The sequence below is a fragment of the Canis lupus genome, chromosome 5, assembly GCF_011100685.1.
Source record: "Canis lupus familiaris isolate Mischka breed German Shepherd chromosome 5, alternate assembly UU_Cfam_GSD_1.0, whole genome shotgun sequence".
NCBI classification, from domain to species: Eukaryota; Metazoa; Chordata; class Mammalia; order Carnivora; family Canidae; genus Canis; species Canis lupus.
The window spans coordinates 11,489,452-11,504,809 of NC_049226.1; the positions used below are offsets into that span (position 1 = coordinate 11,489,452).

General features: G+C 40.5%; 1 protein-coding gene across 2 annotated transcripts in view; it reads right to left on the reverse strand.

The window, feature by feature from the left end:
- Positions 1–15,358, reverse strand: part of CRTAM (cytotoxic and regulatory T cell molecule) — a 30,565-nt gene continuing 15,207 nt past the window's right edge. For both annotated transcript variants that reach the window (XM_038535502.1, XM_038535501.1), the window contains exons 5-11: positions 14,512–14,655; positions 13,400–13,561; positions 8,430–8,510; positions 5,938–6,021; positions 4,003–4,149; positions 2,465–2,551; positions 1–387 (exon numbers count right to left, since the gene is read on the reverse strand). In XM_038535502.1, the coding sequence (XP_038391430.1) occupies positions 257–387; positions 2,465–2,551; positions 4,003–4,149; positions 5,938–6,021; positions 8,430–8,510; positions 13,400–13,561; positions 14,512–14,655 (836 nt within the window). In that variant the 3' untranslated portion in view covers positions 1–256. The remainder of the gene's footprint in view (positions 388–2,464; positions 2,552–4,002; positions 4,150–5,937; positions 6,022–8,429; positions 8,511–13,399; positions 13,562–14,511; positions 14,656–15,358) is intronic.

The following is a 15,358-nucleotide window of genomic DNA, read 5'->3' on the forward strand; positions in this document are numbered from 1 at the left end:
TTTCTTTCCTTCCTTCCTTCCTTCCTTCCTTCCTTCCTTCCTTCGTTCGTTCTTTTTTTAAGTATGAAGCTTTGTGTCTACAGTTTGGTCCTCATTTAACAGCTCTGAATCCAGGGCAGATTGCCCTGGCAAGGCACCATCTTGCATTGCACGCAAAGTATATTTTTCATGTGACAGTAATGATGCTCCTTCCCATAGGCTGCTCCACTGTGATGATGCGGCTGCCCCGAAATCCAATTTTCTGTTGCAGGAAGCACTACACAATGCTCTCTGGTATATGAGTGGGCTCTCCTTCTAATTTTGGATTTTGTGCGTTTTCCTTCCTCTTCGTTTTTGCATCTGAGTACAACTGTGTGATGTAGTTAATGTAGCTCTTAGAGTGGAAAGCTGAAAGAAAAACATGTCAAAGATGACTATTTTGAACAATCCTGCACACATTTATTTGAGACAGTTTGATTACACATGGTATTTTTAAGTTCGTATGTTAATGTCTTAAAAAATCAAATCTGAAATTGATGCATCTCATCAGTGGTCGGAATGCATTGTTATAGTCTGACTTTTTTTTTTAAAAGTCTTCTTACGTAAATGTACTAATAAACCTGAAATAATATAGACATTTCTGCCATTGAAAATACAAAAAAAAAAAAAAACCCACAGTGTAATTCAGCATATTTCAAACTAAAAGTAACAGTAAATGATAAACATAGGGTTGGGGCTGACCACTCAAAGCCCATGTAATTCTATACATAGAGGGTGGAGACAGCTCCAGAGAATGCCCTTTAAGTGAGCAAAAATAGTGAAGTTGAAATGCTGGGTTTGAGGGTGCCAAGGGAAGGAAGATGGAAGTGCAGGTTAGAGCCCAGGAGGAAGAACCATCTCCCACAATCTGTGGCCCAGCCCCGACAGATGGACCTTTCTGGGAAGAGAGCCTTGAGTGAAGGCAGTCATTTTTCCTTTCATTTCAATTTACTTTCAGTTGGAAAAGGGCCGGGAACATGGAAAGGGAAAAAGGGGGGGGATGTCAACGGGGGAATGGAAAAGGGAAGGAACAGGGCCTTTGCCCCTGTACTGTCCCCTGGTTTTTTTAATCCATTTCCTTCCTACTTCCGAACTACATAACTCCCTCCCTCCTCACTCCCTTCAAAGAGAGGCACACAGAGGCAGAGACACATGCCAAGGGAGAAGTAGGCTCCCTGCGGGGAACCCAATTCGGGGACTCAATCCAAGGACCCCAGGATTATGACCTGAGCCAAAGACAGACACTCAAACACTGAGTCTCTGAAGTGCCCCACATGTAGTAATTTTCAGCTTTATTAAAGTTGAGATGTTAAGGCTTTCTGCTTGTTCAGCAGCAGGGCCAAGGTCTTTTCTCTCCCTGCTAAAATTTATTATTCTACGCCCACTTTTTGTTCCCCTTGCTAAAAAAAATTGGCATAGGAAACTGTCCAACTAATACATCATACTGACAAAATTCTCCTACTTGTCAGTCAAAGGCAAGAACACTGATGTTCTAGAAAACATATGCAATACCACAGACTCTCTGCTTCTTGCACACTCTTCCCTCCCCCACCCCCAGTTCTCACTGTCTGCCCTCTTGTTCCCCTGCCTGGCTAGTACAATGATTCTTTCCACTTCACACCCCACTAGGTCAAAGCAAAAAAAAAAAAAAAAAAAAAAAGGCAGAGGTGTTGTGAAAGGCCAGCTTCCTACAGAAACCTCAGTGAAAGCAATAAAAACTAGCAGCAGAGCTTTTCTGCACATCTTGCAACTCTTGGGAGGTGGCATAAGGTAATTTGCATGGAGGAAACAAAAATGGTGGAAAGGTAGAAGATTCTTGCTTTTCTGGAGCTGCTCTCCACTAGATTTTTGTCAAGAATGAACTCTCTCTCTCTCCTTTTAGAAACTCTTCCTTTCACTTTCTTTACATCTTTTGCTTGAGAAACTACAACGGAGTCATCCAAAAGACCCAAAACGTCTCTGCTTGAATAAGTTAAGTTTTGTGTTCATTTATTCAACACTAACTTATCAAACACTCCATTTGCATAGGCCATGTGTTAGACACTGGAGACACACATAGATAAACCCAGCTACTCACCACCTGGAGGAGTACTGTGGTAGCTAAATCAACACATTAAAAATGACCATAGGGTGTAGGATGTGGAAAGTACCGGATTGTTAAGTTGTATGCAAGATACCCAGGGCACAAGAGGGACACACAGTGCAGGGATGTGCTGGTGTGTGACAGGGAGAACTCTGGGATGGCTTCCCAAAAGGGCATATCTGCAGCCCTAGGAATTTAATGCTTGCTACTTTTCATTTTTGGAAGATGCGCTTATGTTCTACAAGATGATTTAGGTGATTGACTTTCTAGTGCTAAAAATTAGACTTTGATTTTTACCCTCCTCCTTAACGAACAAATTAATGAACCTCATTTTTCAAATTTGAGGTCATGTAGTTGACTTACTTTGGCCATTTTTCTCTTGGGATGATGTTTCTTCATGATTTGACCTTGATTTGTAACTTTCTAGAGTGTGTTCTGAGATTTCATTTTCTGCAAGAAAAAAAACCGATGTTATTAATTTCTGGTGCCAGACATCACTTATGCATGCAGATGTATGTTTGCATAAGATGATACCTCTGTCTACACAATAGTGGACTTACCACCACCCCCTCCCATACCTCATGTCCTCATTCATTTGGAGAATTCTTTCTGTCCTTTGCTCTGATCCCTCCAAGCACTATGCTGGGCAGTGTAAGAGTTGTGGAAAGCAAATGACAGCAGAGTAGAATCAAGTATTGTTCTTTGGGATGGAATAATTCTGGTAGCCCGTAAAGAACTATGGGGGTAAAGGATTAATGGGAGATTTTGAAACAATACTATGGCATTTGCCTATTGTGCAGGTACAGCTGAAAAGCCAGACCCTGTCTCTAGGTCCATATATGATGAAAGTTAGTCCAACTGAATATATAGACAGATTGACACCAACCTAGGAGACGGTATATTTTTAATAGGGTGAGAGCCATATAAAGAGGTCGTATTTTGCCTTGGGACATAATGGGTTGTCTGCTACTAGAGGTGTTGGAATCCTGCATGGCTAAATCAGCACTGTCCAGCAACACTAGGATGTGAACCACATGTGTAACTTTAAGTTTTCTAGTGGCCATGCTCAAAAAGCAAAAAGAAGCAGATAAAATTAATGTTTACCTAGGAAACCCGATATATTATTATTAGACATTCGTGTGTGTGTGTGTGTGTGTGTGTGTGTGTGTGTGTACTGAGCTTTCAATGTTGGGTGACTATCTTATCCTTTCAGTACCTCTCAAAAGTGATTGCCACATTTCAGGTGCTCAGTAGCCATGTTGTGGCCACTGCACTGGGCAGCATAGGTCTAAATGATCACTCAGAATTAAGGAGGGGATTTAATCCTCGTTCACACTGATGGAATGAATCAAGTAGACAGTTATTCTGGATAACTTTCTAAGGCCCCTTCCAGCGGTGGTACGTGTTGAATCTGTGCATTTTAATAGGTTTCTTCCATGCTAGATAAATTATATAGTTTCCAATGATAACTTTTTCAAAAGGGGTGGCCATATCCCTAGGATATGAACTCCTCAAGAGCGGGGACCTGGTCTCTCTTGGTGACAGAGGTATCCCCAGGGCCTGGAACAGTGCCTGGCACATGAGAGGTGCTTATTGAATGCTTTCTGAATGAATGAATGAATTTTCTACTCAGTATCCTTTTGTGAGTAGGAGCTTTTATAATTTAATATCAATTCCCAGAGCTACCCTAATTTCTCTTGGTTGTACCCTCTTTGATTATAGCCCCTGGAGATTCACATTCTGCATTTACTACCGAACAAGCAATTGCTTATTTGAATGACAACACTTATCAAACATATTGTGCAGCATCTAACGGAAAAGCTTTAGTTGGCAGAGTTTCCTTTGTCCTAGCCAAGTGTTACAGCACCCATCGGTGTCCCATTGGGTCCACTGCCTCTCACCTCTTTTCCACACCACATGTGCTTTCCGAAGCTTCATTATGAAGAGCTGGACGATGATGAAGAGTATAAAGATCAGGAAGGACACGAGTGTGAGCAGCAGAATGCCATTTTTCTTCCGTACCACTCCTAAGTACTGAAGATTGGCTTCTACAGGGAAAATGAAAGGAATTAGACAGTTTTCTTTCTATAGAGAAAATGGAGAGAATTTAGACAGTTCAAAGTTGGTTTGCTATTGTTACTGAGGAATTTGTCTAATACTTTCAAAAGGTTGTATTGGCTGAGAGGCAACTCAGATAAACAGAGAGTCCTACCCTGAAGGGAAAGATGCATGTTATTCATTCTCTGAAAACAAGCCAACAGGCATGCAAACAAAGCAATTCTGTGAGGTGATTTGAAAAATGCTCTTAAGTTACGTAGATATCAAAGCTGTGATTTTTTTCATTTCTAGAGGAAACATGCAAGAATATTGACTTAAATTATAGTCAGGGGACTTAAAGGAGCTGGAAGGAATGGTTTTTCAGCAAGGTGTAGTTAATCAGCAAGAGAGGTTGTTAAGGAGTGTGAAAAACTATACAAATAAAATGAAATTCGTAAATGTTGGCTAGGTTAAATGTGGTTCTACATGAAGGCATTTGGACATAAATTAGGTGAAGTCTTTAAGATCTTTCTAAACCTCACATTCTGATTCTGTGGGCTCCAGTTTTGCCCAGATGTCCTGGCCTTGTCTCAACCAACAAGCAGCTAAGGAGCATTACCTATGTGTAGAACATTGTGCTTGGAGCTGCATAAGACACAGTCCCTGTGATTTAGAGGGTAGTTCCCTCTCTCTACAGAGACAAATAAATTAATCAACAGAATTCATATATCTATGCCAAATTCTAGATCCATATCTGTTAACACCATAATGTGTTCAGGGATTCAGAGGCCAGAGTGGTCCCTGTGTTTGTCAGGAAAGTTCTCAGTGGAGATGTTGGCCTTGGAAGAAGGGTAAAGAGAAGGAAGATGAGGCTCTTCTAATCTTTAGGGGCAGTTCAGGCCAGCGAGGGCCGGGTCAGTCAAAATGAGATGATGTTGTTGGAGAAAAATGTGTGTTCTTGTTGGGACTTTAGAGATAGGACTACAGAGGCAGGGGGTGGAGGACACTCAATGGAGGCTTGGAGGCTCCTGCTCTGCCTGGTAGACTGTGGGAGCCACAGATGTTTTTCTGAACACAGGTGTGCAGAATACAAAAGGATGTTTTGATCATAGTCCTAAAAAAAAGGACCACAAGAGAAATTGAAGTTACAGGACTTTGTGCAGGAGATGATGCGGGTCTGGACCAGAGATGGCAGTAAAAGGACTCACAAGTCCTTGGAGATGAGTTGATTTTATATGTGTTTGTGTGTACACACACAAGAGTGAAGGATGACACCAAGGTTTAGGGCCTGTGTAATCATCTGGACAAGCTGATTTTGTAGGAAAAGGTGCTGTTTGGTTTTTAGTGATATTGAGTTCGAGAAGACGGCAGAAGAATTCAGCAACAGGGATGTAGGAGGTGGAATGAATCAGAGATAAATTCTCAGGAGAATGTTCTGGAAATACGGAATTTTTCTTCCTGGTAGCAATAGGAACAACCTTGGGAATAGGTAAACTCTTGAAGAATTCAGTGAAGAATCAAGGATGGAGAAGTCAAGTCAGAAGTAGATCCATATATAAGAAGCCAGAGGAGGAAGGGATGTGTTGATGGACACAGAGGAGGAGTGGTTAGCAAACAGAGACAGAACCAGGCGGAGTACGTCAAGGGAACCAGGACGCAGCTAAGTCAGGAACCCAGGGAGTGATTAACCAATAGAAAGGTCAAGAAAAATGGGGACTGAAAAAAAAAAGCCATTGGATTCATTGATTAAGAGGTTAAAATGCCAAGTGTTTATTCTAAATACTGTGGGGGATGCTTACCAGTGGCCAAGTCAGGGTCCTGAGTGGTTTGTTCTTTCTCTTCCTTGTCACTCTCTGTTGTACTAGAATCTTCCATTACTGCAACTAGATTGAAAGAAATGAAGACATGGCATATACCTATGACTATATATGAATAGTGTGTATATATACACGGCCATCCCAAAGCAGCAAAACAGCTTGGGAAATCCAATTAGGTGGTCCTCCTTAAAAAAAACAAAACAAAACAAAACAAAACAAAAAAACAAGGAGACCATTTTTGAACTGCTGACTTCTTCCAGAAATAGTTACAAAGGCCAGGCTCATTCTGCCTTATTTTTAAAAGGTAGATGTTTGCTGAACACCACCTCTGGGCTCAGCCCCAAGCAGAGCATTTGGTAGGTTTCTCACTGTGGCTCTGAACAGAGGCTCCGAGAGGTTCAGTAAATAAATGGTCTGAAGTCAGGGAGTAAGTAGGCGACAGAGCCAGTGCCGAAGCTCAGCATGCAAAATGTAAACTACTATCTTGCACTTCCTTCCTGAGTCAGGCCCACTCGTGAGAAGGTCTTCAGAACGGTACATGATGATGCCAGAACACGGAAGCCTGGCACCCCAAGCTCTGTGGAAAGAAAACCTAACAGCCTGGGAAGCAGTGATTTTTATGTTGAAAAATAGGATCCTTTGCCATTCAGACCTATGCTTGCCTCTCCCCTTAGAAGGGGCACGTACTGTGATGCTTGTGCTAGGTGAGAGAAGTCACAATTATAAAAGATCTCATTTTTTAAAAAAGATTTTTTATTTACTTATTCATGAGAGACACAGAGAGAGAGGCAGAAACAGAAGCAGGCTCCATACAGGGAGCCCAAAGTGGGGCCCAATGTGGGGCCCAACATTGGACTTGATCCCAGGTCTCCAGGATCACATCCTGGGCCAAAGGCAGGCACTCAACCGGTGAGCCATCCAGGGACCCCTAAAAGATCTTGTTTTCTGATTTGGTTGCTCATCTTCCCAATTCCTGCTCCCACCCCTCTTGGGTCTCTTGCTTTTTAGTCCATTACACAGCGCCACTGTGTGGATCCCTCGGGGATCAAAACCACCCCTTCTACTAGAAATGCGTATTATTAGCAGTAATAAAATCGTAGAAATTGAAAGCTGAAAGGAAATTTCAAAACCATATTAAATCTTATGTTATATATGAAAAAGCAGGGCAGAAAATTGGGTTGTTCAGTGGCGCTGTGAGCCAATTTAAAGACAAGTAGATTCTAAACACGTTTAAAAATATTGGATTATTAAAGCAAGAGATATGGCTGCTCCACTTCAGCTTATTTTCAATTTCCACTGCCCATCAAAACACTGGATGGTACGTATTGTTTTTATCGGTGGTTAAAACCCCCAAACATTTACTTTTAAATGTTATTCCAGATAAAAAAAATTTAAAAACATGATCTGATCCTCAGAACTGTGAACATGATAATGATATGAAAGCACTTATTCCACAGAAGGAAATTCTTATAGACACACTATTTTGAAACAGAAAGGGGCCATGTAGGCATTTATGCCCTTTCTGGATGAGGCTATCTTGCTCAAAACACTGTAACAAACAAATGTATTCATACGTGTGTTTATTCATTTTTATATCATTTTCTGAGTACCTGCTAGTGCCAGATGCTATGCCAAGTAAAATACAAAGATAAATTAAATATATGATCATTGCCTAGGGCTAACCACCTGGTGGGTTCACTGTCTAAAAAACTGGAATTATATCCTGGGCTTTCTAAATTCTGCATTTAGAGCTCAATCCTGTCATCAAAAACTATCTCAGTTTCTTGACAACCAAGGAACTGATGTGCTTTCAGAGGTGATTTTTGTTATTCAACGGCAAAAAGCCCCAAATCTCCAGATCCTGCTTCTTTGCCCTTTGCTGAAACCAAGTCTTTATTTTGTGTTTGGTCTGTTCTGGATGAGAAAACAAAAGAAATGTGTCTCCCCGTAAATGAATTCAACCTTGCCCTTTACCACAGAGGAAATTCAAATGTCACAATCCTGTGTGTGTGTGTGTGTGTGTGTGTGTGTGTGTGTGTGTGTGTATCAAGCAAAACAGCACTGAACCTACAAGGCATTAGTTACCCTGAAGCCCATCCCACTAAGGGAGCGTCCTGGTTTGGAGCTCCTCCAGGACACCACGAAGCTGGAGCCAGGGCTAGGGGTCCCGCGCAGTCTTATTAAAAGTTAAAATTTCAGGGGCACCTGGGTGGCTCAGTGAGTTAAGTGTCCAACTCTTGATTTCGGCTCAGGTCATGATCTCAGGGTCCTGGGATGGAGCCCCGGGTCACACTCCATGGTGGGTGTGGAGCCTGCTTGAGATTCTCTCCCTCTCCCTCTGCCCCGTACCCTACCTCTCTCCTCTCTTTTTTAAAAAAAATATTAAAAAAAAATCTTAGAAATGAGAATCGGAAAAGTGACCCTTTTCAAGGAGGCATGATTTTTTTTTTTTAAGTCTTCATGGGTTGACTTACCGGTACTAGCGGGCTGCTGAGGGTCTTGAGAGGATGGGGAGCTTTTCTCCGGGGCATCTGAAGCCGTCTCTTGATCAGTGACTAGGAAAGGGGAAAAACAGAAATCAGCAACTACAGAGAGCAGTTTCACCCACATGGTGCTCAGGACAATAGGCTGGAGAGTATATTTGGCTGCTACCCGCTTGTGGAGGCTCTGCACAAACCTCAGCACTCCGTGCTCTGCAGCCTTTGCTCTGGCTTTTGAATCTGCATCCTGCTGGTTGCCCATCTGCTAGGCTGCTTGGCTGAGAAGTACAGCATGCTGGATCTGGAGCTTGTGTGTTCTCAGTAGCACGCAAAGCTGTACGCTGCCTCTCTCTGTCCCCATCTATCCATCAGTCCCTCTGTCTGTCTGTCTCCCTGGTCACCTATCTCCCTCCTTATTGGTTAGGTGGCCTCAGAGTCAGGCGCAGACTGGATTGAATTCTGATGCTGTTAACTTGCCTTCTGCTGAGTAAGTTTGAGCGAGATGCCTAATCTCTTGAGAACTCAGTTTTTCCTTACCTGTAAAATGGAACTACTAATGGCATTTCTTTTGGAGGGTTTTTTTTTTTTGTAAGAATTAATGAGTTAATTCATACAACAGGCTTAGCACAGTGCTTACAAATGTTATTGTATAATGTAATATGATGTTTGGGGCATCTGGGTGGTCCAGCCAGTTAAGCATCCTACTCTTGATTTTGGCTCAGGTCATGATCTCAGGGTTGTGAGATCGAGTCCCGCATTGGACTCCATGCTGGGCATGGAGCCTGCTTAAGATTCTCTCTCTCCCTCTCCTCCTGCCCCTCCCCCTTCTCTCTATATAAAACAACAACAACAAAAAAACAACCAAACAAAAAAACCCCTAATGTTTGGGAATGATTCTAGAATTCAGCTTAACATAGATTTGACCAATGAATAGGCCTGCAACCAGGTAATATATAGAAAAGGTGCCTGAAATTTTATAAATATTGATACTGATATGAGACAGGTGGGTAATATCTTTATGGAATCTGAGAGTGCGTCTCAGCTTTTTATTTTATCAAATAATTTTCTGTGGTTTTGAAACCTTACTTTCTTAATAAAGCATTTAAAAATTTTGGAAACTATAAAAATGCCAGAGTTGCATGCAAGAGCTCTGAGAAAAGGAAGACCCACCAGTAAGGAAACGATAGAGAAATAGTAATTTAGACTCTAAGGCTAAAATGAGCTCTGTGACCACAAAGATGCCAGAGGAAATTGAAGAGAGAGCTACTGGCAATGGAAAGAGGGGAAAGTTTGAAAGCTACTTTGAAGTACTGGAGGCAAATTATAAGAAGAGCACAATATGGGAAATATTGGGGTCACAAAGAAAAATTATCAATAATGATCAAGATCTTCTGGAGTAATATAGATGGTATGATATGAATTCAGATAATTATATACTTTTGTACAAAAGAGGAGATACACATGAGTTCATATTTACTTTGATTTATCCTCACGATCAACAAACTAGTGAATAGATTCAATTAGACTGAATTTTGTTTTGATTAAGTGGCTACTGGTGCATTATGATTGCTCTCTCTAGTTGGTTAGAATGTTTTAGGCTTTTGCTATCTAATACAGCATCCACTAGCTACACTATTTAAACTTAAATTAATACAAATTAATTTTTTGATACAAATTAATATTAAAAATTTAGTTGCTCAGTTGCACCAGCCTCATTTCCATTTTGAAAAACCTGTATCCACCACTGTGAGCTTGATAGCTTCTAAATGCTTAGATTGCTGATGTGCTCAGTGATGATATTAATGAGTGGGATGGATTTTGATAGTGAAATGTGTCAACATTTGAAAGATCTGTATAAATCAGTAAATTGATATTTTCCAAACGACCAAAGCACGATGTTACAAAATCATGCCTGGACAAAAGATTTATCCAAAGTGCAAGTTTGTCAAATAACTTTAATGTCACAAGAGTATGAAAGTTCATTGATAGAATTCCAGAGTCCATATAGCAACTAACCTTTCAGAAATCACCTCTTGTTGAATTTTAGGGTAGTATCAAAGAAGAAAATCCACAATTATCTGAAAAGTGTGTTAATATACTACCTATTTGTGTGAGGCTATATTTTTGTATATATTTCAAGCAAAACAACGTATTGCAAGAGATTGAATGCTGAAGTTATGAGGACGTAATTTTTAAAGATTTATGTATTTTAGAGAGAGCATAAGTGGGAGGGGCAGAGGGAAAGGGAAAGAGAATCTCAAGCAGACTCCACGCTGAGCACAGAGCCCAACATGGGGCTTGATCTCAGGACACTATGATCACAACCTGAACCAAAACCAAGAGTCAAACGCTCAACCAACTGTGCAACCCAGGTGCCCTGAACCTAATTATTTTCTATTAAGCCAGATACCAAAGAGATTTTCAGAATGAAAAACAGTGCCATTTTTTTCGCTAATATTTTGCTGTTGCAAAATAGTTATTTTTTCCACACAAATATACTATTTGTGTTTATATGTAGTGGACTAATTATTTGTTAAATATATAAGTATTCACACTTTTTTCCAGTTTTAATTTCTAATATGTAAATATTGACAGATACAATTCACATAAATAAAAATTCTTTGGGGTCCTCAATTATTTGTAGGAGTGTAGAGGGGTCCTGAAGTCAGTAAGTTTGAGAATTGTCACTCAAGTTTTTGTTTTTATTTCACCTCCAGTTAAGTAATAGGAAATCAAGATCCCTCATGTTGGAACACTAAATAAATGAAGTAAATCATTTTGAGGAGGGTCTGATTCTATTCCTGTTCTGTTCTCTTTCTCCAAGCATCACACTTTCACAATATCTAAGTGTGGGTTTTTCAAAGGAAGACACTACTCATAGCCCCGGATATGATGCTTACATTTTCCCAGGTCCTACCTTGCAGAGTGTGGGAAGGAAAGGGGTCAGAATCCTTACTTGTAAATGTGTTTTAAAGCACCTCTCAGCTAATCAAACTTTTTAAACTCATTGGATGAACAAAACGTGTGTAATATCTGTATGTCAGTGTAATAGTTTGCCAAAGGGAAAAAAGCTGTAAACAAATGGAAGCCACCGATAGCTGATACTGAAGTTGCTCTTTGAATACTTATGGAAATCTTGGCAGTGGGTGCTAAGTAATCGATAGATCAGAAATAAAAGTCAAGTCTTATTCTAATTAGAAGCATCTTATGGCTGGGATTTTGAGTCCTACAGAACCATGGCCATAATGGAGAAGAAACTGTCATTTCCACTCAGGAGTAATTTTTGTAGATGGCCTGAACAATAGCTAAAAAGTAAAAAATTATAATATATATATATATTTTTTTTTTCCAGCATCATTGGTTCTCTTGTTTAAGAATCTGAATGTCTGGGGCACCTGGGTGACTCAGTCGGTTGAGCGTCTGACTCTTGGTTTCAGCTCAGATTATGATCTCAGGGTTGTAAGATTAAGCCCTGCGTCAGGCTCCATGCTCGATGGGAAATCTGCTTGAGATTCTCTCTCTCCCCCTTCCCCATGTGTTCTCTCTTTCTCTCTCTCTCCCTCTCTCAAATAAATCTTAAAAAAATAATAATAACCTGAATATTTTTCAGAAGCATGCCCCGCATGCACTATGCTCCACTGACCACAGAGGCTAGAGGGGAACAGTGAAGGAGCGGCAGGACTCTCTGCATCAGATGACAGTAGCCAGCCCAGGGTAGGGGGCCCCAGGCTTCTAGAGGCAACTTCCTCAAAACTTGCTACTTTTGGTTTGAGAAAGTGACTGATGGAAAGCATGTGGTGGTGAGAGGGGAGCTGTTAGCCACAGCAGCAACCCCCACAGGGCTGCAGGGCGCTTTTCCCATGATGGCATTCTCCTTAATTAGTGTCTTGCATGAACAGTTATTTCATGTAGAGCTTTCTCAACAAACATATCCTCATCCAGCTCCCTCCTTCACTAGTGTGAGTGAATCCTTGCACTTCAGGAATTCTTTTTACACTGAGTAGCACCTTACAAATAACAGAGGTCAGAGTCTTATTAATTATAGATGTGTGATTCATGCTACTTCTTATTAGATACTTCTTGGATCAAAAAGTTTTCTAGGGGCACCTGGGTGGCTCAGTCAAGTGTCTGACTCTTGATTTTTGACTTAGGTCATCATCTGAGGGTTATGGGATCGAGTCCTGCCTCAGGCTCTGTGCTGGGCAAAAAGTCTGCTTGAGATTCTCTCTCCCTCTGCCCCCACCCCCTCACAATTTCTCTCTCTTTTTTAAAAAAAGAGAAAGTTTTCTAGAGTTTAAAAATTATTATTATTTTATTATTATTATTATTATTATTATTTGCTTTTGGTGAAGAAATTGCAGAACCCATTCTGAAAATGGAGGCAATTCTTCTTCACATTTACCATTTGGCATTTTATGTGTTAGTATTTGTTCTCCCCAGAATATTAACATGGTTAAACTAAAATCTGCAAAAACAGTCATTAACAAAATATATCTAAAGAGTAATTGTGGCTTAATTTGACTGTGTGAGTCTTTTATATTAACATAAAGTGACGCCAGCAAGTTTAGATTTATTTCAATCACTGTTATCTCCTTTTGGGTTGACTACAAAGATAAAGCACAGAGGCCATCTGAAGCACAGATACCTCTCTGAAAACATGACTGCAATAAAACTGTTGAAGGCCGAGTTATGCCAGCTGTCACTACCAAAAAGGAATCATGACACTATTTGCATATGGCGCCCTGCTAGGCTTTCTGCACAACTGGGGTTCTGAATGTTGGAACAGGTGCATTCTAGCACACAGCTGGAGAAATTTTAATCATTAAAGGAATTTGCTGCTAAGGAGAGCTTTGTGGACAGTGATCTCACTCTGAAGGACTCTTCCCATTCCATTTAATTTTGTTTGATAATGTAATGTTAGGGTAAATTAAAAATGATTAAAGACCGTCATTCATTCTTCTTACCCAAATCTTCAAATCGGAAAGGTGCTACCAGTTTTCTTCCCTGTAGACCTTTGTGTCGGATGATGCAGTTCACTGTTGAGTTTTTGCCATATGTGTGGACTCTGAGGAGGCTGCTGCTATTACATTTCTTCCCATCCATTTCAAATTCATGGTGGGTTTCACCTATGGAGCAAGTTAAAGAGATGTATGAGGTTGTGGCTACGTAATACCACTGGGTGTGTTTAGTTCTCTCAGGGACCAATGGCTGGGACATCTTGGCAAAGCTGTTAGACTTTCTTTTTTTTTTTTTTTTTAAGCTGTTAGACTTCTAAGCTCATTCTAGCTTCAGCCAGCAACCTCGTACACACTTGGCCCTCGTCACAGAGGGAAGCAGGTGAATAACAGTGGTTAGGTTGGTATAAACCTTCACTGCTGAAAAAAAAAATTCCAAAGCTTATTGTGGTTACATAAGGACAGCCTGATGTTGTCAAACACAAAGATCCAAGACTTTACTCAGGTTGAATGAATAAGGCAAATGAAAGAATAGGTCTTATAATGGTGTAGAATTGGCACTGGACCAAACCTCTCTCTATGTAAAATCCAATGTAACATATGTTACAATGTCAGCAAACTATAAACAGTTCTGAAGTAGTTATCCTGCTTCAGTCCATTGAACCCTGCTTCAATCTACTCAGAGTTTAGATTCTTTCTCCATAATATATGTTTATTGAGGGTATGACATTGTAGTGTATAAGGAGGATCTTACCTATTCCAATACACAAGCATCATGTTAAATGTATTTTCAATTTTATGTCTGCTAACAAGTTCATGCGGAGGTAATAGTTGTACCTAGATATGAACTTTTGTTGAATTTTAAGAAGCTATAATATTCCATTTTAAGTTTCTACTCTAAGTATACATATGTAATCACATTATTTGTGATAGGCTTTCAAGACGAAAGCATAATCTTGTTTGGCTATAAAGATAATTTGTCCGGAGAAGAACTGAAGAGTTATTGAGTGTTGTTTTCAGGCACCTAATGCCACCAGAGGGTGCCAGAGGATTTAAAAATTCCTTGGAAATGTAAGTAGGATGGAAAACAAAGGAGGAAAGAGAACCAGCTCCCCACTTACCATAGAGCTCTATGTCATTCCCTAAAATCCATGTTATCTGCGGAGGGGGCTTACTTCTCACAGTGGAGCATCTAAGTGTAACGTGTTCCTTTCCATTTTGCGTTCTGATAACTGAAGCTTCCAGGGTTGGCATGGAAGGTGTTGCTGGAAGAGAATTGATTTTTCTGTGCTCAGTTAGCTGGTCTACATATCCCAGGAAAGCATGGAATCTAATAATCTAAAGGGATCGTTGTACCATATGGTCTAAATAATGGGCATTTTTTGTTTTTAAACTTGATCTTTCTCAGACTATAGTTTAAAGGGCTTTTAGGTACTTGTAAAGCTACCTTGGTCACATTGCTGGTTACCCAGTGTATGATTAGTCCCTGGAAATTCCCAGTAATACAACAACAATTTTTACATTTGATGTATGACTGTAGTTGATTGGTAGAGCACTAGGTGAGGAGTACAGACCTGAATTCTAGGTCCACCTGTGATTGCAAGAACTATTGTATGTCCCTCAACATCCTGGTGGGTCAGTTTCCTTGTCTGTGACACGACGGAGTTGGTTTATGAGTTGGCTGCTATGGTTCTAGACTTTTCTGAGTGTATGATTCACCTCGAGTGAGTTAGTTCTGTTCCCTGCTAACATCAAAGATGCATTTCTCTTATAAAGGGCCCATCTGTCCTTTTTTTTTTTTTTTTTTCCTACTCCTGTCTTGGAAATAGAGTTGACCCTTGACACAATGTGGACGTTAGAGGTGCTGACACCTCCCCTGACCACTGCACAGTTGAAAATCCTTGTGTAACTTTTGACTTGTTGATGGGAAGCCTTACCAATGACATGAACAGTTGATTAACACATATT